This window comes from Meleagris gallopavo, chromosome 7 (assembly GCF_000146605.3).
Source record: "Meleagris gallopavo isolate NT-WF06-2002-E0010 breed Aviagen turkey brand Nicholas breeding stock chromosome 7, Turkey_5.1, whole genome shotgun sequence".
NCBI classification, from domain to species: domain Eukaryota; kingdom Metazoa; phylum Chordata; class Aves; order Galliformes; family Phasianidae; genus Meleagris; species Meleagris gallopavo.
The window spans coordinates 24326324-24349785 of record NC_015017.2 but is presented as its reverse complement, the minus strand read 5'-3'; the positions used below and the strand labels follow the sequence as shown (position 1 = coordinate 24349785).

Sequence of the window (23462 nt, the reverse complement as noted above, 5' to 3'; positions counted from 1 at the left end):
ATAGGGCATAACGTGTCCCCATCTCCTCACCCTTGGCCTTTGAGATGCAGCACTGGGAGCTGAGCCCGGCTCTGAGTGTCCCCCACGCATAGAGGGTTGGGTAGGGGCACCTTGAAGGTAAGTTTGGAATTAAACTTCTTAACATGGCTTTAAAGGGGAAACCACACCAAGTAGTTCAGCACTGCATTGAGTAGTTTCTCACCATAAAATCATGTCTTATGTGGGATTGGGTGCTCTTCAGCATGCTTCAAAACACTCCGTTCCTCGAGACTACAATGGTTAGAACCCCCAGTAATGTCTCTCTTCAGAAAATCACACAAATAGAGTCCCAATATTTTAGGCTCAGGGCAGAAGTATTGCACTGGTGTTTTCCCCCTTTGAAGCTAGCAGTAGCAGCAGCAGCTACGTTGAACCATCCTTTGACTCTGTAATTCCTATCATGTGCTTTTTTCATCACTGACAATAGAAGTTGCGACACAGTGGAAAAATCATTATTCTAAATAAAGCTTTGTGGTTTTTTTCCATGGTTTTGAGCATTTCAGCTTACAATTGAGAACCCAAAAGATGAAGGTGAAAGAACAGCGTGAATCCTACAGCGGTGTGCCATGCTGTCACCTGCCCTGCTGGCCCTTCCCCTGACCTCGCTGTACTGCTCGGAGGCTCATTGGACAAAGCCTTCCACAGTGGACACGGATAAAAGAGAATGGGAGCGTGCAGTAGAACTGACAGAGGGCGCGTTTCAGTGCTCCTGACAGCACTTGTCTGTTAGCCCAGCTGGAAGGATTTGAGGCTCATTACCTAGCATCCAAAATGAGCTTGTTTAACCAAAGTTTTCTCAAACAGAGTTGTTGTATTCTTTAGTCATTAGACCTTTCTGTACTTACTCTACCCTGCAATCTTCATGTTTATCTGCAGTTTGCTTTGTACATGTGATGCTCCTTGTTATGCTTGCAAAGCAGGGTTTGTGCTTGGTAACCCTGATTTCCAGGGGATGCTCAATGCTGCATCCAGCTACAGTTCTACAAGTGTGTTTTTAGCAGCAGTGCTGAGTTCAGCTCCTGCTGCTCTTCCTGCCCTGCACCAGCCTTCAGTTGTGCCAGTACGAGTGGGAATGAACCACCTTTAGGTATTTACTTCACTGAGAAAACCCCACTTTTCTTAATAGTAGGGGGTATAGTGAGGTGGGAGCATGGGCATTTAAGAGTTAATTGGGTCACTTTGGGGACAAAAGTCTTAATTGGCTTTGTTTTGCAGTTGGCAGACTCTTGTGTTGGGGCTACTGATGTGCAATGCTCTGGGTAAGTCAGCTGTTGGGGATTTAATGCTGTCACTCCAACAACGTCAGCTGGCAACCCTAAACCAGGGCTCACTGCTTTGGCCCTCACTTCATTGAGAGGGAGCCCTGCTGAAGTAGCATTTGGAGCTGTGCATCCCCTGGGTTTGCTTTGATGGGAACAGAGAATCACAGAATGGCTTGAGTCAGAAGAGACCTCGGAGATCATCTCGTTCCAACCCCACAGCGGGAGCAGAGCTACCAACAGCTGCCGGTGCTTCCCTTCGGGCCCCTCATCTTGGTATCACCCAGCACGTCCTCCAAACAGCAGCTCCTGGAAGACTTCTGCTGCCTCCCAGCAGATGGTGCTGCCCTATGCTGCAGCCTGGGGAAACGATGTAAAGCCGGGTTTGTGGTGAGCTGCTTCTGACTGATATTAGTCAAACTTTCAGGAACACAACATGACTTTTTTTGTTCTTCATCCCCAGTGAGTATCAGGTCTTATAAAAGCTGCTACCTTTATAAACCTCGCTCTGTCTGTGTGTGCTAGGCCAGCCCAGCTGTGGCAGCAGTGCTATTTCTCAGCAGTAACTGCAGTCAGCACGTCAGCCCAGCACACAGCACAGCTATGGTTAGGCTCAATTAGAGTGTGACTTCTGACAGCCCAACCTCTGTACTTTTTTCCTGCGGTTTCAAAGTTTATCAGAGACCCGAGAGATGAACATCTGAGATAAATACTCAACTGCTTCAAGCATGCAGCCGTGCTGATTTAAGTTCTGTGTTTTACTACGCAAAGGAAGAAGGCAGGGCGAACCCAATGAGCTCACTGATAAACTCGCTGATGGGCCAACAGAAACCACAGTAATTTGTTGTTGTTTACTGTATCTCTTCTGAAAATTCTGGGTTTGTGTTTTGTGTGATGGAAGGAAAAAGTGTATTTTATGGATAGGTGGTACAAAATGACCTGCAATGATCAATGCCTGAGCACTGCAGGGCTCTGTGAGCCCACAGACTCTGTTTCAGCTTTTTGGGGGGAAGCTGAAATGGTGATGATTGTATGGTGATTTTCACCAAGGCAAGGTGAAATTTAAGAAGCACCACTTCAGGTGAGATCTGAAAACTGTGCTCAGTCCCTTGTGTCCTCAATTCATGAATGAAAGTATTGGGGAATAGAAGGCCATTTGGGTGCAGTGTTTTTGGAATTGGTTGTTCTGGGAGTGTTTATGGATTCTAGAACAGCATACCTCATTACTGCTGAAATGCGTCTATTCTAGCATGCTGGGCTATGCTTTCCATACTAAAATGCTGTGCTCTCAGGCCTCCTGATTTAAAAGATGGTGAAAGGTTTTCCCTTGGGAAGACTTAACCCAGCAGTTTCCCTGCTGTCAGCTTTATGTGTGTTTTCAGGCTGTTTCACTTGAGGGAAGTGCTGCCTGTCTTCCCCTTTCCTTGTACAAGTGGAAGTCCTTTCTACTATGTATGAGGTTCAGGATGACCTCTAAACTTTAAACTCCTTGACCAAGTAGGCAGAAGCCTGGATGCTCCATTTGGCTGTGCTTCAGCATCCACAACATAACCAAATGTCATTACTTGGCATTCATAACTTCTGCTCTTGGCCATTGATTCACCAGCTGTGAATTCTGCAGTACCCCTGGCTGCTGGCTTTTCCATACCGGAGAAGTGGATTTAGGCGAGCTTATCTGAGCTCAGCCAGCCACACTGATTTGATTGCAGATATAGTAATCTTCAGGATGGGTCAGTAGAGAAGGACAGGATGGTTTGCCTCTGAGCCAGCTGCTCCTGGCTTACCTGGTGCACCAGCCAGCTGCTAGGGATCTCGGGCCGCCCTCTGCCATGCAGCACAATGTCTCTCATGGTGTCCACACAGGGTTGCTCTTGCACTTTTGACCCAAAAGGCAGCTCGTAATTCTTTACCTCTGCAAAGAAGCAGTATTATATGATCATTTTCTCACTGCAGTGCTTTGGTGTGGCCTATTGGGTGGGAAGAAATTTGTTTTTATGAGTCTGCATAAATAAACAGATCTGGAAATAGTTTAGAATTTGAATGCAGAAGTGTAGCACCAGATTTTCTTGTAAATATTATTTTCAGAGATGAGATGGATGGACTGCCCAACCTCTTCCCTGAACCAAGGATGTATACTGAAAAGAACCCCAATATGTCTGCTCCCATCTCTGTGACCAGTGCTCGGAGTTGGATGGTTTCAGTGTTGTGGCTGGGTTAAAACCAATGTGCGGAACCACTGTGATACCAGGAAATGCCAGGCCCTGAGTCGACATCCTGCTTTGTCCTGGAGACCTCCCTCAGCCATCCACACTGATACGGCTTTCTCCATCTGCAGCCAAAGATGATGTGATCACCTCTGCTGCTCCTCAGCCACCGTGCCAGCCCCCTAGGTGGGTGGCTGGGCAGAGGTGGGCCCTAGGTGAGATCTGTCACCAGCTCTCAGCAGCCACCTAAATCCAGGTCCTGCGATGGAACACCCAGCATTAGGTTGGAGCATTGACACCACCAGAGACATGAGTGGATGAAGGTGCCTGTACATAGAGGAAAGGAACCTAAGAGGAGCAAGACAAGCCTGGGTGTGACATTCCTACCTCCCACCACTTCACATCTGGAGGCCATTTCCCACAGAACGAGGGCCATGGAATAGACGTCCATCTGCTTGAAAGACTCCAGATCTTCCAGGTTCACCCTGGACTCCAGGACCTCTGGGGCCATGTACCTGGCAGTGCCCACCTGTTTGCAAAGAAGAGAGGTTAGCAGGGGCTGGGGAGCATATGGGTGAGGTCTTATGCTCTGGATGGCGTGGTGTGGAGACAGCCCTATTTGTAAAGGCCACATCTCCCACCCAGGGTCATGCATTTGATGGCATGCATGCCTGTCCAAGGGATGCTGAGGTTCATACTCACCTGCCCGCTGTTAGCAAAGTCATCTGCCGTCAGTGAGGGGTCAAGGCGTATGGCAATGCCGAAGTCACAGATCACACACTCCTGCTCGTTCTTCACCAGGATGTTGGTGCTTTTGATGTCCCTGTGAGCAATGGGGATTTTCGGCCGGCCACAGGCTGTGTAATCACTGTGAAGATGGGCCACCCCGTTCACCAGTGACCCTGCCATTTTTTGCAGGTCCATCCAACTCAGGATGTGTCTGGAGAGATAGTCCTTGAGGTTGCCCCTGCTGTGGTAGGCAGTGATGAGCCAGTATTCCCTGCGTGGCCCTGAGCCCCTGTCCTCAGCCGTGAGGAACTGCAGAACACTGTCATGCTTGAGGCTGGCATCCGTGAAGATCTGGCTCTCGTTCTTCCAGGAAGAATACTCCTCACAGGGGAAGATCTTCACTGCCACTGTCTCATACTGCCCTGAGCTGCTGTGGTTCAGCTTAGCCCTCCACACCTCCGCAAATTGCCCCTTGCCCACCATCTCATCCAGCTCAATGGGCAGCAGCTCGGTGTTGTGGTTGAGGCTGTTGGCGCAGGTGGGGTTCATGGTGGCCGGGCCATCATCCATCAGCACGGACAGCTTCTCGTCCCGTTCGGCAGCCCTGCCTGGCTCCTGCAGTGCTGGACCCTGCCCCTGCTTCCCAACCCAGCTCTTGGCTCTCTTGCGTTGCTTCTGTGTGCGGCAGAGGTAGAAGATGACGGTGATCATCACCGCCACCAGCAGCGGCGGCAGGAGGCTGATGGCAGCCACCGGGATGACCTCCTTGCTCTGCAGCATGGAGTAGCCTGTGGGGAGGGAAGCACGGAGGAAGGAGCTGCCTTGAGGGGCCCACGACATCTTGTTTTGATCGCGCGTAGGAGGAAAATATGCAGGGTGGTTAATAAGGCACAGCCGTTCACAGGGCGGTAATGCAGGCTGCACACAAATCCCATCTGAGCAAAGAGTAAGAACCCAGATGTATGCAATTATTAGACAGCCATTCATTTGAATCCTGGAGTTAGGGCCCGTTTGTCAAGTGGAGGTGCAGGAGGCCAGCCCTGCACACGAGGCTGCGGCCTGCGCCCCGGTGCGGCCATAGTGCCATCAAGTTGCTGGCGTGTGTGTGGGAACTGGGCCCTCCTGCCCGTGGGGGTGGCACAGAAAACCATGAGAGATGGTGCCATAAAGGAGCATTGCTTCAGCGCTGTCTGAGCGTCTCAGAATGGTTAAGGTTGAAAAAGACCCCTAAGATCATCTAGTCAAATCATCAACCCATCACTTATCATCGCAGTGCAGCACTGGCACTGCCTAGGCAGCTCCCTGTTGTTTCATGGCTTTTAAGCCCGTCTGCCTTCAGATCATCAGAGGGGGGAACAAAACCCTAACCCTTGCGCAACGTGTAATTGTGTGATGCTTTGATGTTCGCGATTCCTGGAATAAACATGCTGACTTCAGTAGAGATATTCAAGTAAAATCTTACTCAGAGGTTTTCCTGCCAAGTATAATAACCCAGGGGAAGAGGGATAAGAATCATTCCATAAGCAAAACTCTTGCTGCTTGACCTCAGTATGTGCAGATCATAATTCAGGTTCTGGAAAAACAGAGCATTTTGCTATTTTCCTTGGCAAATTTCAAAAAACGTGCTGCAGCTAATTTCTGCGAGGCTGTGAAAGCGTTTCTAAAATAGGCATCAGGTTCAAACCACAAGATCAACCTAAACTGATATAAATCAATAACTAACTCAGGAATATGTTTATTTTGGAAAGTGCGAGGCCTGGATATCACCTACTGCTTTAATGGCTTTTCCTGATGCTTCAGATCCCATCTCTGAAACTCTGAAGCAAGAGAATAGACTTTTAAAGGCGTTGTGTGCACAAGTCCTGAAAGCAGTAATTGCTGCAGATTCCTTCCTGAGGATGCCCCTTCCTGATGCCATGGAGGACTGCAGCACAGCTCCTGTCCCCGCTTCCTAGAGCAGCAGCTTCTCTCTGTCTTTCCTGCAAACAACCACAGGGCCCACGCATTGCCCAGCTCTGGCTTTTGGTGTTTTGCATGCTGGTTGGCACATGGAGGCTGTTTGTGAAAGTCTTGGCTGGGGGTGGCATTTCCAATGAGCCAATGGGTTGTTTTGGTGTGAAATTATATATGCTGGCACCAGCTTTGGGATTAGACTATCTTTCTCTAGAAGCGTGTGTACCTGTTATGTTTGGCTCAGCAAGCAGCAAAGAACTGCCAAATTTAGCATCATTCGCTTCCATTAAAAGTGGCTTGTTTGTTCTAAGAATTTGCATTTTATATGATTTTTTTTTTCCTAGCATTGTGCAAGAAGCTGTGCTGATGGCTTGCTAAGGTTATACTTAGCCTCACTTTCAGCGTTTCATGAATTACAGAGAATTAGAGGGGTTTTGCTTCACCACTGATACGGATCAGATGCCTGATGGGCACTGGGACAGACATGGTCCATTCAGAGCTACAGAGGTTTGGACAAGGTCCCAAGAGGTTCAGGGTCCAGTTAGCAGCTTTTCCAAAGCGTATGAACAGACACAAGCTGCCTTTTAGTGGGAGTGGATTCACAGCTCCAGTTGGACCTGCAGCCATCTGCAGGGAAATGCTGCATTAGGAGAGTGTTCCCAGCACCACCAGCTGCTGTGTGGGGCACCAGGTGTTCCCCTGGTCTGCTGGTTTGGGATGTGTGGTGTGATTTTTTTTTTTTGAAGCCCTTGGAGCCTAGACTTGTTCAGGGTTACATCAGCTTTTGAGTGCCTTGATTCACCCCATGCCAAAGGGTGCAGCCTACTAAAGGATACGGTGGATTTTCCATCTCCTGATGTTCTCAGGAGGCATTTCTGGGAGGGAAGGGTGAGCCACTGGAAAACTAATGGGCTCAGGGCAGCAGTAATGGGGTACAAACATTACCTACCTCATACAGGATATCAAAACAGACATTGTGTGTGTGCCCATTTTCTTGGAAATGTAAAACTGCATGGCTCCCAGCATGCAACTTGTTTATCATTAGCATTCAGCGCTCCTTCTCACTTCAAATAACATCAGCAAAGATACTCACCATTAGTATGATTTTCAAAGATAAGCTTATCGTTGCACTCCTGCTCATCCACACAGCCACAGATGTAGATGATACCATCATCGCTGGGCTGGTGGGTCATGATGCAGCGTGAGGTGTTGTAGTTGGGGACCATGAGGTTCTCTATGGGGCGGTGGGGGTTGTGGCAGAGTGTGCTGATCCTGATGCTGTCGTTGTCCTGTCTCCTACAGGGGCCAAATGAACCAACAAAGCATTAGATTAGTGGCAGAGCCACCCACAGCCACCAGCCCATTGTCACCTGCATGTCGTCTGAACCTTCTGCTGATCATCAGTTCTGTGCTGTATATGGGAGGACGTGTTAGTGGTGGCTCTAATGTAATTCTCATTATATATACTTTCGAGAGGATTTATTTAATCCATTTCTCTGTTCCAGATGGTGAAAGAGAAATTTCTAGAGCACGCCAATAGTGGGACTTGAGCCAGGCACTCCATTGTTTTGCACAGATAATTCGCAAGTTTGTTGGGTCAGGTAGGGCCAGCCCTGACGCTGAGCACAGGATTTGAGTAAAATCCCTCCTTTCCCAGTGCCAGACCTCTCCATCCTTCTCCTCTCAGCACATGTGTTGGCAGAGCTGGTTGGCCCCATCCTTTGCCCTGGGCTAATTGCTGGTGCTTGCACATCTTTACATGACTGCTTGTGTCCACCTGAGGGAAAAGAGCCCTTGGGTCACCAGTGGGGACTATTTCACAGAATCGCAGAATGGCCCAGGTTGGAAGGGACCTCAAGGATCATGAATCTCCAACACCCTCGCTACAGGCAGGGCCACCAATTTCCACCCCTAATACTAGACCAGCCTGCCCGGGCCCCATCCAACCTGGCCTTGAACACCTCCAGGGATATTCTGACATTTAGCACTTCAAAATAGTAATGTGAGGTTGATACATTTCCTGGACAATGGTGAGGCCATGGCTGTGTTGGAACATGGTGAAACGTATCTGCCTCCAAACCCACAGGTGAAGCTCATGGAGCACCACCAGCATCCACGGCCAATTGCAGCATGAACACGATGTGAATGAGATAAGAACCAGCTGGGTGGAGAAGGAGCACATTAAAATGCATTGCTCGCCTTATGGCTAGTCCTGTTGGTAGACAGATTTTATTTTATACTGTGGGGTATGGTCCTTGTGAAAGGAGTTAATTTTGAGAAAAGTAAGATAATGCAGGGAGATAAATGTCCTCCTGTTGGGGGTTGCTCTCTCCCATCACTAGCTGGACTAATAGGTGGAGGAAAGAGATTATAGAGGCAAGACTGTGGGGTGGGAGATGGTCTTGTGCTTACCAAGATAGGTGAAGGAGAAGTCTGGGGAGCAAATGGCAAAGCTCCTCAGTAATGTGAGTGCCTGGATGGTTTATAGAATCATTCAGGTTGGGAAAGACCTTCAAGATCAAGATATCCATTTAGGAATGGCTGGGCATGAACTGGGGCATATTCCTTCCAGAGCAGGTGGTGGCAGCTGCAAAGAGCTAGAGCTTGGAGGTGGGACAAGCTGTTGGGAAGGAGAGCTTGAGCAGAGCTAATTGGGGTGATTCACATGGCATGAGGGGCAGCAGCTGCACCAGGGCTCAGAAGACCTTCACTTAAGGTGGATTGGCTTATCTCCTGTAGAGCCAGTGAGTAATTAAGAGCTAATGAGGAGCAAAGGAACAGCTGCTTAGGCAGAGTGCCATTATAGACCCTTGTTTCTAGAGGAAGATGGAGGTACAGAGAGATTTCACAATTCTTTCTGAGTTAGCTGGGATGGTGGAAATAAAACTGGGGGAAAGAATCCACATTTGTCACCCTTTTCCTGCTGGAGTGGGTGAAACATCCCTGTCCTTTGTTCCCCCCATGTTTTTTTTGGGTCTTCATGGGGCTTCTTTAAGGTCTTCTCCATATCTGTGCACAGAGAAATTTGGGGCAGAGGCAACCTTGTTTATTTGTTTGGGTTTCTTGTTGGTCTTCTGCTTATGTTATTTTTTTCCAGTCCGTAATGCAGTAATTACATTGAGGAAAAAGTCTACTGAAAGCCGGGCAATCCAGTGTTCACACTAATTAGCAGGTTGAGATAAAGCCTAGCAATATGTGCTTCCTGGATTTCACTCTGGCAGTTGAATTAGAAGGGACAGAGGAGAAAAAGGAGAAAATCACTTTGGGTAGACCCAAAATGCACTTTAGTTTTAGTTTTGCTCATGGGAGGCCAGAAAATTGGAAGAGGTGCTCACTCATCCGGGTGTATGCTTGGTCTGAAATGCCAGAACACATCTCCTTTCCAGGCACTTCTAGCAAAAGCCAATAGGGCTTTTCCCTGGGGATGTTGCCAGGAGCCTACTACCAGTGTAGATGTCCATGCCCCGAGTGGGGACAGACTTCTGGGGCAGCAACTCTCCCTCTGCATCCCTGCAACTGAAGCAGGCTTTTCCAATCCTGATGCAGGAGGAAATCACAGCTTCGGGCATCAGGACGGCTGGCTTTGTGCAGCAGGCTCAGCTTGCAAAGCTAAATTCAGGTTTATGTGGGTACAGAGGAAACATGGCATGCTTGTGGTGATGTGTGGGGCATATATTCGCATAATTTATTTAGAAAATAAACCACTCCTAATTATAGTTAAGACTCAGTTGCATCTCAGTTATGATTACAATGGAGGCAATGGAGGAGGAAGAGAAAGCCCCTAATGATTTTGATGGCACGGGGACCCCAATAGCACATTCCCACTAACCAACCCTTTTTCCCATATCCCCAGCTCACCATATGGCCACGCAGATCTCAAAGGGGTCCTCGCAGTAGGAGTTGAGGTTGCAGTTGCTGTAGCACACCTCCCGCTCACAGGCTGGCGGCGTGGAGTCACACCACTTGCACAGGTTGGTCTTCAGGCTGCGGCGTGCACCAGCACAGCAGGCTGTGGGCACAGGGAACAGCAGTTGGCCACTTTCAGTGAGTTTCAGCTCAAAGTGACTCTCCTTCTGCATGCATTTGTTCTAACCCATTGTTCAGTCCAACATGTTTTAGAGGATGGCAAAGCAATGAGCTGATGAGATTGCACTGGCCCCATGGAGGCAGCTTCCTCCAGGCGGGAGCAAGTTATCTCTATTTTTAAAGGAACTATTCTTGGTTAAGGAATAAATCCCAGCTAAATTTAAACTTCCTGTTTTATGGCTGCTAGATGTATTTTTCTTTTTTCTTTTGACTTTTTTTTTTTAATGAAGCCACTGAATGGCTTACGTAAAAATACATACTAGCATGTACTCGATAAGTAGACTCAGCAGCGCTCAGATGGGAACCTGAATTACAGCAGCCACTTTGCACAGGTATGGACCACCTGTATATCTCGCAGAGAACTTTCATTGCAGGTAGAGAAGGATTGTGTGGGAGATTTTAACTCCAAACAGGGCAGAAAAGCAGTCATTCCTATAGGAAGTCTGCCCAGCTTTAAGCTGGTCCCTTATAACCTCTGGTAAAGTACCCAGGGGAAAAAAAGGTATTTGCTGATGGATGCACTGGGAAATACAAGTTTTGTGGCACACAGAGACAGAGCTCAGTGCTCCTGCTCTTCCCTGGGTTCCTTTCATTTTGGGATCCCAACACAACTTGGCAACTGCTGCCCTTGTTGCCAAGGTTTATTTTGGGCTGCTGAGGCATGAAGGTCTGTTGGTGGGACAGCAAGGATGGCCATTGCTACATCCATGCCTGCTGGTCAGTGTTCTCCTCTTGTGCCTGCACCACCCTCATTGCTCAACACCCATTGGGGGTGTGCTCTTTATTTTCTCATTCCCACAGGGCTGATATTTACTTATTGATGCCCCACGGGAGCACAGTGCCAGGCTTAGAGTCAGCTACACTGCAGAGCGAAGCAGCAAGAGAGGATGAAAGAGTTAAATATGGAAATGAGAGCCAGAAATACAGCAGTAACCAGACAAAACTCTTTGGAGACAAATTGTTCTAAACTAGCTCAGCCCTCGATGCTGTTATCTGCAAGAAAGGTCAGAGCAGGAATACATCTCTTTTTTCTCCTCCTAATTCTCCCACTAAAACTCAAACGAAGTGCACAAAGCCCACTGCGAGTTTCTCCAGAACATTGTGTCCTTGAAGCATGAGCTCGTAGGTACAACTGAGCTGCCACATCACTTGTCTTGGCCATGATGAGACCCAGATGAACACTTTCAATATTAATACGCGGATGATTTAATAAAGCTGCACGAGCAGTAAAAGTAACAATACGCTTCCATAAAGGGGTTCCAGATGTTGCCAAGGCAAATGCTAAACATCAAAATACAAACTTCAAAAAAAAAAAAAAAAAGCTGGATAAGCAAAACTTGGAACAAACTATAAACTAATTAAATGTGGGTTGCGTTTTCAAAAAATAAATTGAAGCCATAAGGATGTGATGTGAGCCAATAAATAGTACAGTTAGTCAAAGTTACTGTGGAAAGACAGTTGGGAAAAGGGTTTGAAGTCACCGATGAGGTGGGCTCCCAGGGAGCTTGGCTCCCTATCAATAGGAAGGCTTGTTCTCCTGCACATGAGAATGGGATCAAGTCTTCTGGTATCTATAACCAGGACCTCAGAGATGCTATGGGGAGAATACTAAACAATTTTTAAGTAGAAGGAGGAAAGGAAAACTATGCCAGAAGTGCCTCCCCTGTGACAGCAGCAGGCTGATACCACCACCTGCGCTGACCCCAAGCAGGGTGAATAGTGAGAAGCAAGCCTGAGTGCAAGGAGATGGAAGCTCGGTGTGTTCACTGTGAGGGCAGAGGAAGAACTTTGTAGCCAAAGCAGTGGTACATGCAGGGAATTTGTCCTGCTGCAGGGCTGGATGAAAAGCTTTGGTTCACAAATCCTCTCTGTCATGCTGTTTGGTGACAACCCAACACCAAATGGACTTCAGCAAAGGCACTTGGTGTGACGTGCTAGGGCTGCCTCCTGCACTGGAAGGTACCAGAAGAGGACCTGCTCAGGTGACCTGCGTGTGAGCTACAGGTTATGCTCCATCTTGTCCTTAAACTGGATTTAAGGATGAGGCTGAGGGACATGTGGAGAGGTCGCTGGGTGCTAACTTGAGGTGTGGGCACAGCATGGAGTGCTAGGCTCAGCCACGAGCCCTCTATCTGCTCCCAGCTCAGGAGCAGGCTTTGCACGGGGCTGTGGTCCATGGCCAATGACACGGCTCTGCAATAACAGAGCCACTCATAAAATTGTTATGAGAACAAACAAATTCCTTCCCTGTTATTTACAACACTTGTTTCTGCTCACTCGCTGTCCTGTGTGAGGTCTTGTCCCCATCACTCCTGAGCTGTCATGGGCAGAATGCAGCAGGGCAATTCTTACATCCCCGATTTCCAGGGGAAGACACACAGGGCTGTGCAACCTTCTGGCAGTGTCTGGTATGAGCTGCCTAGCAGGACCCAGGATTTCCTGCTGTGGGAGACTAAGTGGAGCTAGCAGACCCAATATCCCACTTCTTGCCCCTGTGAGGCTTCTCTGTGGACAGTGGCAGTGCGCGCACAGCACTGGGTTCAAGGGAGCAGCTCTGCCCTCAGGTCCTGCATCGTCCCGTGTAACAAATACTGTACTTGGCAGCGGGCGCGTGGAGTGAGGAGTGAGCCAGTAATGTTTGCTGGTGAATAGAAAGGGGTTGATTTTGATTGCATTAGACATCAGTGCTTCCCAGTGCCAAAAGACATGCAGTATACGTTTCTGGTGTGTTTGGACCTTCTTCAAAGAGGCTGGAAACCAACTTACTCGACCGCTTACTTTTTCTTCATGAAAATAACCCTTTGTATGAAGTGTTTAGTAAATAATGCACAGTGCTATTACAAGGTGAGTTGGGTATGGATTGTACAATAAGACTTCTCAGATCTCTTTCAGATGCCTGAATGACATCATGATCCAACTTCACTTTGGGGAGACAAGCTCAGCCGAATGCTGTCTGTTCTTCTGCTTTGGCCATCTCCAATGTTGCTGGTGTACCTCCTGCAAGTGACCTGCGTGGCGCTGAAGTGACCTCGTGCTGTTTTGGGACTTGGGGATGTTTCATGGTGAGGACGTGGCCAGGGAGGTTTCATAGCATCAGTAAGGTTGGAAAACACCACTAGTCCAACCATCAGCCCATCTCCACCATCCCCACTAACCATGTCCCTCGATGCCAGGTTTAGCCTTTTCTTGAAAATACCCAGGGACAGTTTCTGTTTGATTTCAGTCAGCAGATGCTTTGAGCAACCTGGTCTAGAGGAATGTGTCCCTGCCTATAGTAGAGAGGTTGGAACTAGATAATCTTACAGGTCCCTTCCGACACAAACCAATCCTATGTTTCTGTGATGATTCTATGTCTTTGCCTATGGGTGAGGACAGAGCAAGTGGTTCTCCATCTGCTCTCAGAAGTGCTGGGATCTTCCATCCTCTGGCCACCACCAGTTCACCTTGGCCATGCCTGAGGCACTGAAATCAGGTAGGAAGCGTCTCCTCCAGGAGAACTCCAGCTCCCTGCCTCAGATCCTGCTTTCCACCCCTCTGCTGGGGCTGGGAGGGCTGTGCGGGTGATTGTCGCCCATATTGTGCTCTCACTTGTGTTTAAAAACAACAGCTCCACTGACTCATAGATCCTACAGCCTCTGAGTCATTTTTTATTTCTGGATTTTGCTGCTCTGCCCTTTGCGATGAGCTGCATGAGCACTCACACACACACACATCAAGTTCACATTTGTTTTTCCCCTATAAAAACAAAACCATTTCCATACCATTAATGAAACAGAAATGATTTGACTTAGCGTTCCCTGGCTTTTATTTTCCATTGTATAAACTGTGCAGATGAAATAACGATGGCTGTAAAGTAAACCTCTCTCTCTCTTCTTTTTTTCCCTTTCCTTTCCCTTTCCAGGCAGCTTCTTTTCGAAATAGCAAAGAGTCACTTACAAACTTGGCCTCAGCACTGCGCCGGGTGGGATTAACCCCTGCATCCCCAGCTCTGCTCCTCTTCCTGCTCACACTGTGGGACAGAGGCAGCACCAGCACTAAGGGGTGCCACAAAGCAAAGTGGGGCACTGGGTTAGCAGGGAAACACTGGCAGGGGAGCAATGTTTTTTTCACCACAAGAAAGACATTGAGGCCCTGGAGCTTGTCCAGAGAAGGGTAATGGAGCTGAGAAGGGTCTTACAGGAAGCAGCTGAGGGAACTGGGGTTGTTCAGACTGGAGAAGGCTCATAGGAGACATTATGGCTCTCTACAACTCCCTGAAAGGAGGTTGTGGCGGGGTGGGGTTTGGTCTCTTCTCCCAGGTGACAGCAGTAGGATGAGAGGTGATGGCCTCAAGTTGTACCAGCAGAGGTTCACATTGGATATTAAGAATTTCTTCTCAGACAGAGTGGCACAGGCTGCACAGGGAAGTGATGGAGTCCCCATCCCTGAAGGTGTTCAAGAGCAGTGGAGATATGGCACTGAGGGATGTGGTCAGTGGGCATGGTGGGAATGGATTGGCATTGAACTTAATCATCTTAGTGGTTTGTTCCAACCTTAATGATTCTATAAGAAGGAGAAAGGTATAGGCAGGTGCCTGCAGGGGGAGGCAAGAAGGAAGAAGGGGTCAGGTGCAAGATGTTGGGCTAAAAACTTCTTTTTTAAGTATGCAAGTCTTTTCCTGTTGAATCTGGCAGTCCCTGCTTCCCTGCTTGCATCTTTTTCCATCTTGTTTGCTGGGGACATGCTGACGTCTCAGCCAAATGTCCCCTCTCCACACCATCCCCACAGCCACTGCCTGTGCTAAGTCACATCTCCCTCCTGCTGCTTGTGGGGCCCTTATGCTATTGCAGAGCATCCTGGGGACAACTAATAGGTGACGCTGCACTGCTTCCTGGAGCAGCAGATGCATCTGGTTGTGTGAGCATGTGCTTGGGAGAACGGGATGAGATGAGAAAGGAGTGCTGTACCTTGAGCATTGCCTTTGAGGCTTCCAAAGACAGCAAGATCATTTTTCCTAATCACCCATCTCACATCCCACATCTCTCAGCACTGGTCAGATGTTTCTCCAAAAGCCAGTGGCCAGGCGGGTTGGTGACACAGCTGAGCTATCATTGCTCTTCCCAGACTGGGTGATGTGTTTTATATTATTTCTCTTGGATTTATTAAGCATTATGTAACCAGCTAACCAATCCCGCATGCTATGAAATCGCTGCCGATTTCATGTCAGTGGAAAGTAAACAAAAAGCGTTCTGAAGTGGCAGAGCTGAAATTCATTTCCACGTTCAAAGCAATCCTTGGAGGATTTCCCCATCTCTTCACCACCAATTTGCATCCAGGCACTGCTGCAACCCATTAGAAAAGAGATATGGAAAATTTACATATAGCACACAACAGGCTGGTGTAAGCAAATCCTCTCTTTACTCTATGCATAGAACAATTAAGACCGAAGTTATTTTACTTAATTATTTTTAAGCATCTTTCTGGATTTTGTGATACCCCCTGAAATAGGTTACTCTGGTATGTTTCTCTTTTAGGGAGGATTCCTCTGAATAAGAAAACTGCTTGCTAATTGTACCTGTGGTTACAGAGCTCAGCAGAACCCCATCCAAAACAATGGGGAGGGCACTGCACACTGTGCAGCTTTGGAAGGACTCTGAGCACCAGGTGAAGCAAAAGCAATGACTCCATCAGGCACTACTCAGTGTACACACCATGGCTCTTCCAGGAACCCTTCTTGTTGGTGCTGCAGACACCCTTCAGGCCATTAATGCTGGTTTGCACACAGTGAAGTTGAAGTGAGGATGGAGAAAATGTGGATCAGTGAAATGGCCTTGCACTGCTTTGTTTGCTTATTTTTTCCCTCTGTCTTTGAAGCAGTCATTGATACCTGGTAGTATTCTTCTACTTCTGAGCCCATTTAGCCGTGCATGTATCGTAGAATTATAGAATGTAACCTGAGCTAATTCATCAGCCAGGCCAGCTCTGGGGAAGACCCCAGATCCCCGTAACCCACTGGGCAGCTGAGCCCAAACTAAGCTGCACTGAGGCGGCTCGGCTAAAGGACTGAGGTGGGGGCTGCCCGCATCCAAAGACACCACCAGCATTACCCACCGGTGACAGGTCAGAACAGAAGATGCCTTCAGGGACAGGGGGAAAGCAGATTTTTTGAGATGAAATCACAGAGTACAATGTTCATAAACAATTTTAGCAGCCAGTGCCTCCACTGACCTGGGACTTGGCAGGGTGAAGCAATGTGTTGGCATAGGGCTGAGTTAACACATCCCCCCTGAAAGTGATGAATGGGATTCATGTGCTGCATCCTCAGAGGCATCCAGATTGCAGCCCTGGAGCTGCTTTGGGCCCAGCTTGTTTTAAGTCACTGCAGATCCAACAACAGAAGAAAGAGCTGGGAGTCAGCTACAAACACTTCTCTGCCTTTGACTACTGCAATCCAAGAAAAAGTACTGCACAGCATTTTTGTTTGTTTTTATAATTCTCTTCATATTATGCCCAGTAATTATCTTTGTATATGCTTCACAGGCTCTGCAGGAACCTGGATCTCTGTGGGTAGCTGGAAGTGCAATTTAAAGATATCATCCAAATAGGTAAATGTATCATAAATGTTATCTGGGTCACATTTGGGCTTTGCTCTATTTTAAGTGGAAATGGTTTGCTGATGGTTTAGATGAACTTCCTGAGGAGTATGCAATTCCTGGCACACATTCGATTTGCCATGTGTTAGAAGGACTTTGATGAGTTCACAAAGAGACTCTCGACCAGAGCTGGTCTGAGTATTTTGGATGGACTTCTGTGATGAACCAGTTTGCGTTGGTTGGATTTGCATTGCTGCAGTTCCCTGGGTGCTTGAGGGAGCAGGGCTGAGCCCTGGGCTGAGATGTGCCAATAGCTTCCCACCAGTGTACTGCCACCAACACATTCCATCACTGCCTGTTCTTTATGTCTGCTAACATTATTGTGTAACATTGAGTTTTGCCCTCATTTAGGCCGGATCTTGCAGTCTTGAAATGCTCTGTGCTGTCAGAGGGAACTTCAACTCAAGGCTAGCATGGATACAGATGCAAAAATGTTTCTTGCTTTTCCTAAAGTGTCCCTCATATAGCACATAAGTGGGTAAACTGGTCTGCTCCCTGTGCCCCTGGTGGGAATGTCTGCCACCACCTCCAACCAGCACCAAGTGCCTTTTGACATACTAAAGACACAACAGGAACCGGGCTCCCCTGGGGATGCTTGTACCCTGAGGCTATTTGGGGGAGGATGATTAATTCTGCCGCTCATGTCTCTGTGTCACTTCCCTCTGTATGGCAAAGGATCTTGTCTGCTCTCGTGCAATGGCTGGGGCTAATTTTGGGATAGATTTAGCGTGGAAAAAATACTTTAGGCAGCGAGACAGCAGCTGATTCAGTCTCTTCTAAGCTGGATGCTGGTGTTCAGATGCTCCCAGGCAGCGAGTTCTCTAGCGACATCAGGCAGATGTCCCTTGTCATGTCCCAGCTGTGCTCCATGGCTGAGCCAGACCCTTGGCTGATGGGACACCACTGCTCATTCTGCACGAGCACAAGCACTTCGGTGTGGGATGGCTGAAGTCAGGAGGGACTGGTGACAGTATCTCTACCCCCAGCGTTGCTGCAAGAATCACATATCCAGCTTTGACCGCTTCAGGAATCCCAGCCAAGGCATGGGGGGTTGAAATGGTTAGTGGGGGTCTGCAAATTGATACCCAGCACCAGCTCTCCATTGCAGTTTGTTTCTGCTGATAGCTGCAAATTGCACACTGGAAATGTTGAAAAGGCTTTTCCCCTTTAAATCTTGACTCCAGCTGTAAACGATCCTGGGGCAGCACTTTGGTGAAGGTATGTTCCCAGACCTGCCTGAGTCCATGTGGGCAGTAGCTAGAGGGATGGTTGCAGGGCACAGATGGATACGCTAATTGCTCCACAGAGGAGAAGCATTTGCTGTGGTATAAATCAGCTGCCTCTTGTCAGGCGTGTTCCTGGCTTATCAATGGGAAGTAAAACACTGCAATGCGAGAGCTCCAAGAAAGGCCATGTCCTGGAGCAGCGTAATTGGTGGGAGCAAGGGCTGCAGAGGCGATTACAAGATAAGCAGGCTCTCCCACTTCTCCTAAAAGCTTGACAGCTACCAGCAGCTGGCAGGAGTGTTTCAGCCCTATATGGGCTCTCATTAAAAGAACCAAATGGAGAACAGAAACATGACTCTGATGGACCTTACAAAGCCTTTCTGGAGGCAGGATCACAGTGGTCTCGTCCTCGCAGCCACCCCTTTGTTTCTTTCTGAAGATCTCTAAGAAAGTGCTTTCCCGCAGTTGGGGTCCAGCACTAAGAAGAAGTAGCTCTGCCCCATAAGGCAGGCAGCCATCCCTGGTGTTGTCTCCCTGCAAACTGGACCTCTTCCTGCGTGAGGCTTTCACTTGGCACATGGTGCAAAGCATTAGATGTGGAAAGAGCAAAGTGTGTGGGAGCTGCTGATTTCATCTCCTTGGTGGGACAGATTTTTTTAATAGGAAGATGAGCTGTGTCACTTCCCTGAAAACATGACAATCCATGTGAGAGTTCATTAGTTTATGGCAAGTTGCAACAGCGTGACAGCTGTCTGAAACCATGTTACTGCAAAGAGTTATCACTAAGGGAAGAGGAAAACGCGACCTAAGGAAATCAGCTTCATGGAGCAATATAAAGCTGTAGAGACAAGCAATAGAGTTGAATGCTTCCTCAGAATAAAAGCTTCCTGTTAACCAGTTTTAATGCCAATGATTTCTCTCTGCCTATTTAGTGAATACATGGGATACATCTGCTCAGGACTCTGTCTCTAAGAGGACCAACAAATATCACGACTTCAGCTGACTGAACCTTTTTACCACCATTATGCAAAAATGTCTTTGTGATCATGCAGAAATTCAAGAACACGTTGGATGGGACCTTGGGCTGCCTGATCTGGTTGCTGGCGTCCTGCCTATGGCAGAGAGGGACGATCTAGATGATCTTTAAGATCTTCTCCAACTTAAGCCATTCTATCATTTATGACAATCATCCAATATTGATAAGAGCATTAAGAGCAAAAATTGGCTTTAGCTTTTTTAGAAAACAGTGTGTTTTAATTTAAGTGCTATGGAATTATATCTCTAAATGGACTTTTCTCTGCAAACTTAATTTAGATTTAAACTGCTGGTTTTCTTATTCTTGAGTCTATCTAACTTGCATCAGTGGCAGAAAATGCAGTACCAGGTTTGGTGAAGCGTGAAGGTGAATTCAGGATAATCCATCATTATCTCAGAATCTCATGCCAGTCATGACTCTGCAGAGGATTCCAGTTTTACAGCGTCAGGGCTTTCCTTGTGCTTTTCCCTTTACTGGGGAATATGTTGCTCCAAAGTCGAAGCAAAACAAGATGTTTCTTGAGAAGCTTTCTTGTAGCCAACCCTGCTGCCATGGTGGGTAGCACCCAGTTCCATTGCTAGAGAGAAGGGCTCTGTTCTTCAGTGCTCTGGATCAGTCTTGGACTGCTGCTTGACCCCATTCTGTATATGCACATATCTGCCTGTGAAGTAGAGGGTGACCCTTCATTGTCCTCCTCTCCTTCGTCCTCTCACTCATTCATACTTGACCCTAGGTTCCTGTCTGAGTTGTTGTTTGTTGCAGTTCAATCCTGACAGCTCCCCTGCCTGAGGAGCTTGCTGGCATTCTGATGACAGCGCAGCCCCTGGTTTTCGCTCTGGTGACCTCAGAAATAGGAAACCAATTTCTTGAATGAGATGTCTGAGGAGCCTGGGATAGGTCAGAGAGGAGTTGGATGGATCAAAAGACAGAGATGTTTCTCTGACAGTCCTGGGTCTCCCAGTCATGATTTACGAATTACATACAGTCTATGTGTTTAGCAAAAGAGGCTCAGTGGGGAAACAGGAACTGATTTGTGCAAGCAGGAAAGAGCATGCAGCTTCAGAGAGCCACCATCCAACAAGAGATACCACCTCCAGCTCTCTGTGGAGCCATCAGGGTGCCATGTAGGAAGCAGTGAAATAGATGGCAGAAAACATCAGGATATGTTAATGGGCCATCATTTTAATGGGAGATGGTTACAGGAAAACAGAGATCAAACCCAGAAGCTGGGAGCTGTGGACTCAATGCAGCACACGTAATTTTCTCTCTCTGTGAAGCTGGACATCGGGTTATGAGCCAGCTACAATACATGCCATGGGACACTGAGTTGTGTGGCCATAGCCTGGTGAGAGGAGAAGGGTGAGCTGAGCAGGCAGGAGGTCTGTGCTCCCAGCCAGCTCTGGGCAGAGACAACTTAAAAGGCAATGGAGAAGTGGGAATGGCATTGGATAGTACTGTGAGGATAGAATAGGTCCCTCCAGTACCACATCCTGAGGTAGGACTGCAAGCCATGAGAGAACATATTTGCTGAAATTCCTGGGCAGATGTTCCCCTAGGAAAAATCCTAATTATAGATTTGAAGGCTGGAGCATTACAGCGCGCACAGTGCAGTAACCCCATATCCAACCTATGACTTTTGGATGGGCGATGGTCTATCTAGGAGATAGTTTTGCAGTTGTCAAAGGCTTTGAGCAACAAAAACCTACTGCGTTCTGAGTCTGAGTAATTACCTGCTGGAGTAACTTTGCTATGCTGTGATCTAACACCAAACCACCTATTTTCAGCTTCCAGTATGTGAATCTTGGTTCTCCTTTGTCTGATGGGAGAGGAATTCCTCTGCCAGAAAGAACCTTTCCGGGAACTTTCTGTAGACCATGACTATCTCACCTCCCAGCTCCCAGCTGCTAAAGGCAGCAAAATATGTGAGCCCCCACTGTAGGAAAAGTTTTCCCATCCTGAATGCTCCTTGTATTTTTGTTGGAGGTAAGAGGTGAAAAGGGGAATCAGGGAAATCCATGAGCTGAAATTTCAGCCATTTCTTAGGCTACAGCCTTTTTTTCCATTGCATATGGAGCAAAAAAGTCAGATACACTGATGACTATGCTGGTGATTGAAGGGTTGGGGATGACCAGTGTGGAGCCCACAGTTGTGTCTCAGCAGCCCTGGGGTGATCCCTTAGAGAATAACAAAGTCTCCGAGGACACTCAGTTGGCACTGGGAGATCTTTTCCAGGATAACCAAACATCATCCAACCATTTTCTCTATGGTAATTCCTAAATCTCTATGCTAAGAGGAGCTACTTTACTGCCATCACCAAGTCACTGCTGTCGCTCTTTGCAGGGAGGCTGGGTGACTATGGGGATTTGCTGCTGGAAGAACAACTGAATGTATATTTTCAGCCATTTTGGGGAACTTGCTGTTCCCTCCTCTCTCAACGTCAAAGCAAAGTGGGCCCCCGGGGTGCTTTTACTGTCACAGAATTATTGTAATGTTGATATTAACACTATACTCGATGGATGGGAGGTAGCTCCAGTAAACATATATCATTGTTGAGCGAAATCAGAGAGAGAGCGCCTTGGCTTATTTTTTTTTCCCCATACCGAGACAGATGCTGTCATCATATCATTCACGTAACCTTTCAAATGAACTTAGTAATCATGATATGTTTTGGTTTGGCTTCTTTCAGATTAAAACCCTGCCTTTTAGAAAAAGGAAACCATAAGTTAAATAACTCCAAAATTAGGTATTTCTGAAGGATAATTAGTGGTCTTCTTTCTTACCAAAAACAACCCAAGGCTGTGCTTTAAATAACACCTTCTAGTAATTCCTTCGGTGCTGCTCCAAACGTGATTAATTTAGCAGGATGTTATCAGTATAGCATCCTACACTTCAACCCATACTTTAGGGTATTATCTGCAGTAAGGACTGCTATGTATTTCTGCAACATTCTGAAAGTTGGCCTGACCTTATGTTGTAAATCCCCCTGCATGGGGCTCTCTGCTTCAGAAGTCACAGCAAGAGTTGTGCTTGCTACAAGAAAATTACCAACCAGCTGTATTCTTTCATTCCCCATTTCTGTAGATAGGGGGACCCGTGGAAAGTGGACACGGACACAGATCCCTGCCCCCCATTGTTTCAACTGATGCAAATATATGGGCACTACAACCCCAGTGCTTCATTGCTTTGAGCAAAAAGCAGTTTTAGTTGAATTGGAAATTCTGTACCATGGGGAACAGGTCCGTATCTGGAAAAGGGCTCGCTGCAAAAAGGGAGGAAATATATAAATATATACTATATAGGGATATATGTGTGTATACACATACATTGGGGCTGTATATACAGAACGGCACACACACATACTTAGGAGATGTGTATATAACACTCGCTCATATACAAATCTACTCCTTGTTATGAAACAATCATCGGGATATAAACAAGAGACTTTAAACCTCGGATGGGCACGTTTTCAAGTGCTGCTGGAGGGTTTTATCTGCAGTCCTGAAGAAGTGCTATCAAAACCTTAACAGGGTATTCATTACAAAGAAATCTTTACGTAAGTGCTGGAAAGGTTTGCCGAAGAACCAGATGTTGTTGCAAGGACAGCTCTCCTCCCCCTCCCCACTTCTTTCCATCTTTAATAGTTCGATTAATGCTGCACATAAACCCGGGCTGACAAAACTTCACCACATCTGGACACTGTTGAAGCCAGATCATTTCACGGTGCACTTTGGTCGCTTTTAATCTTCCTCGATAAAGTAAAAGCTTCCACCAAGTCATGCTGACCGACGTACAGACTTCTGCGCTGTAAACACTGACATCTGGGAGCTGCTCTCGGCGAGCACGCAGTGGTCTCTGCCGAGCCAAGCGCTCGCCCTTCTCTGTAAGAGGAACGCACAGCTGATGCTATCGGAGCAGCACTGCGATCAGATCGCTGCAAAGCTCTCCACTATTCCCAACCCTCCACCTTATTGCTGTCAGGGGAGAAGTCAAAAATTTGCTGCTTTTCTGGAGGAAGGAAAACTAAACGAGCTCTCTGCTTAACAGTGCCCAAGTAGAAACATTTCTGTACTCACAGAAGGACAGCAGCAGCAAGGAAAGCAGACCCAGTCGCCTCCAGCAACCCATTTTCTGGATCCAGAAGCTCGGCTTCAAGGTGTTGACCCGTCCATCCTTCTTCCTCTCCGATGTCAACCCCACAGCCCCAAATTCATGAGGCTGCAGGCTGGGAAGGCGGATCTAGGCACAGCGAACCCAGCTGTGCGTGGGGTCCGCCCAGGAACTGCAGCTCATGAACAAAC

General features: G+C 47.6%; 1 protein-coding gene across 2 annotated transcripts in view; it reads right to left on the bottom strand.

Moving 5' to 3' along the window:
* Positions 1-23462, bottom strand: part of LOC100549829 (TGF-beta receptor type-2-like) — a 26968-nt gene extending 3506 nt beyond the window's left edge. The window contains exons 1-6 of one of the 2 annotated variants that reach the window (XM_031554226.1): positions 23238-23462; positions 10043-10193; positions 7278-7480; positions 4205-5071; positions 3890-4031; positions 3083-3210 (exon numbers count right to left, since the gene is read on the bottom strand). In XM_031554226.1, the coding sequence (XP_031410086.1) occupies positions 3083-3210; positions 3890-4031; positions 4205-5071; positions 7278-7358 (1218 nt within the window). In that variant the 5' untranslated portion in view covers positions 7359-7480; positions 10043-10193; positions 23238-23462. The remainder of the gene's footprint in view (positions 1-3082; positions 3211-3889; positions 4032-4204; positions 5072-7277; positions 7481-10042; positions 10194-23237) is intronic. The other variant, XM_003207697.4, reaches the window with a different exon arrangement.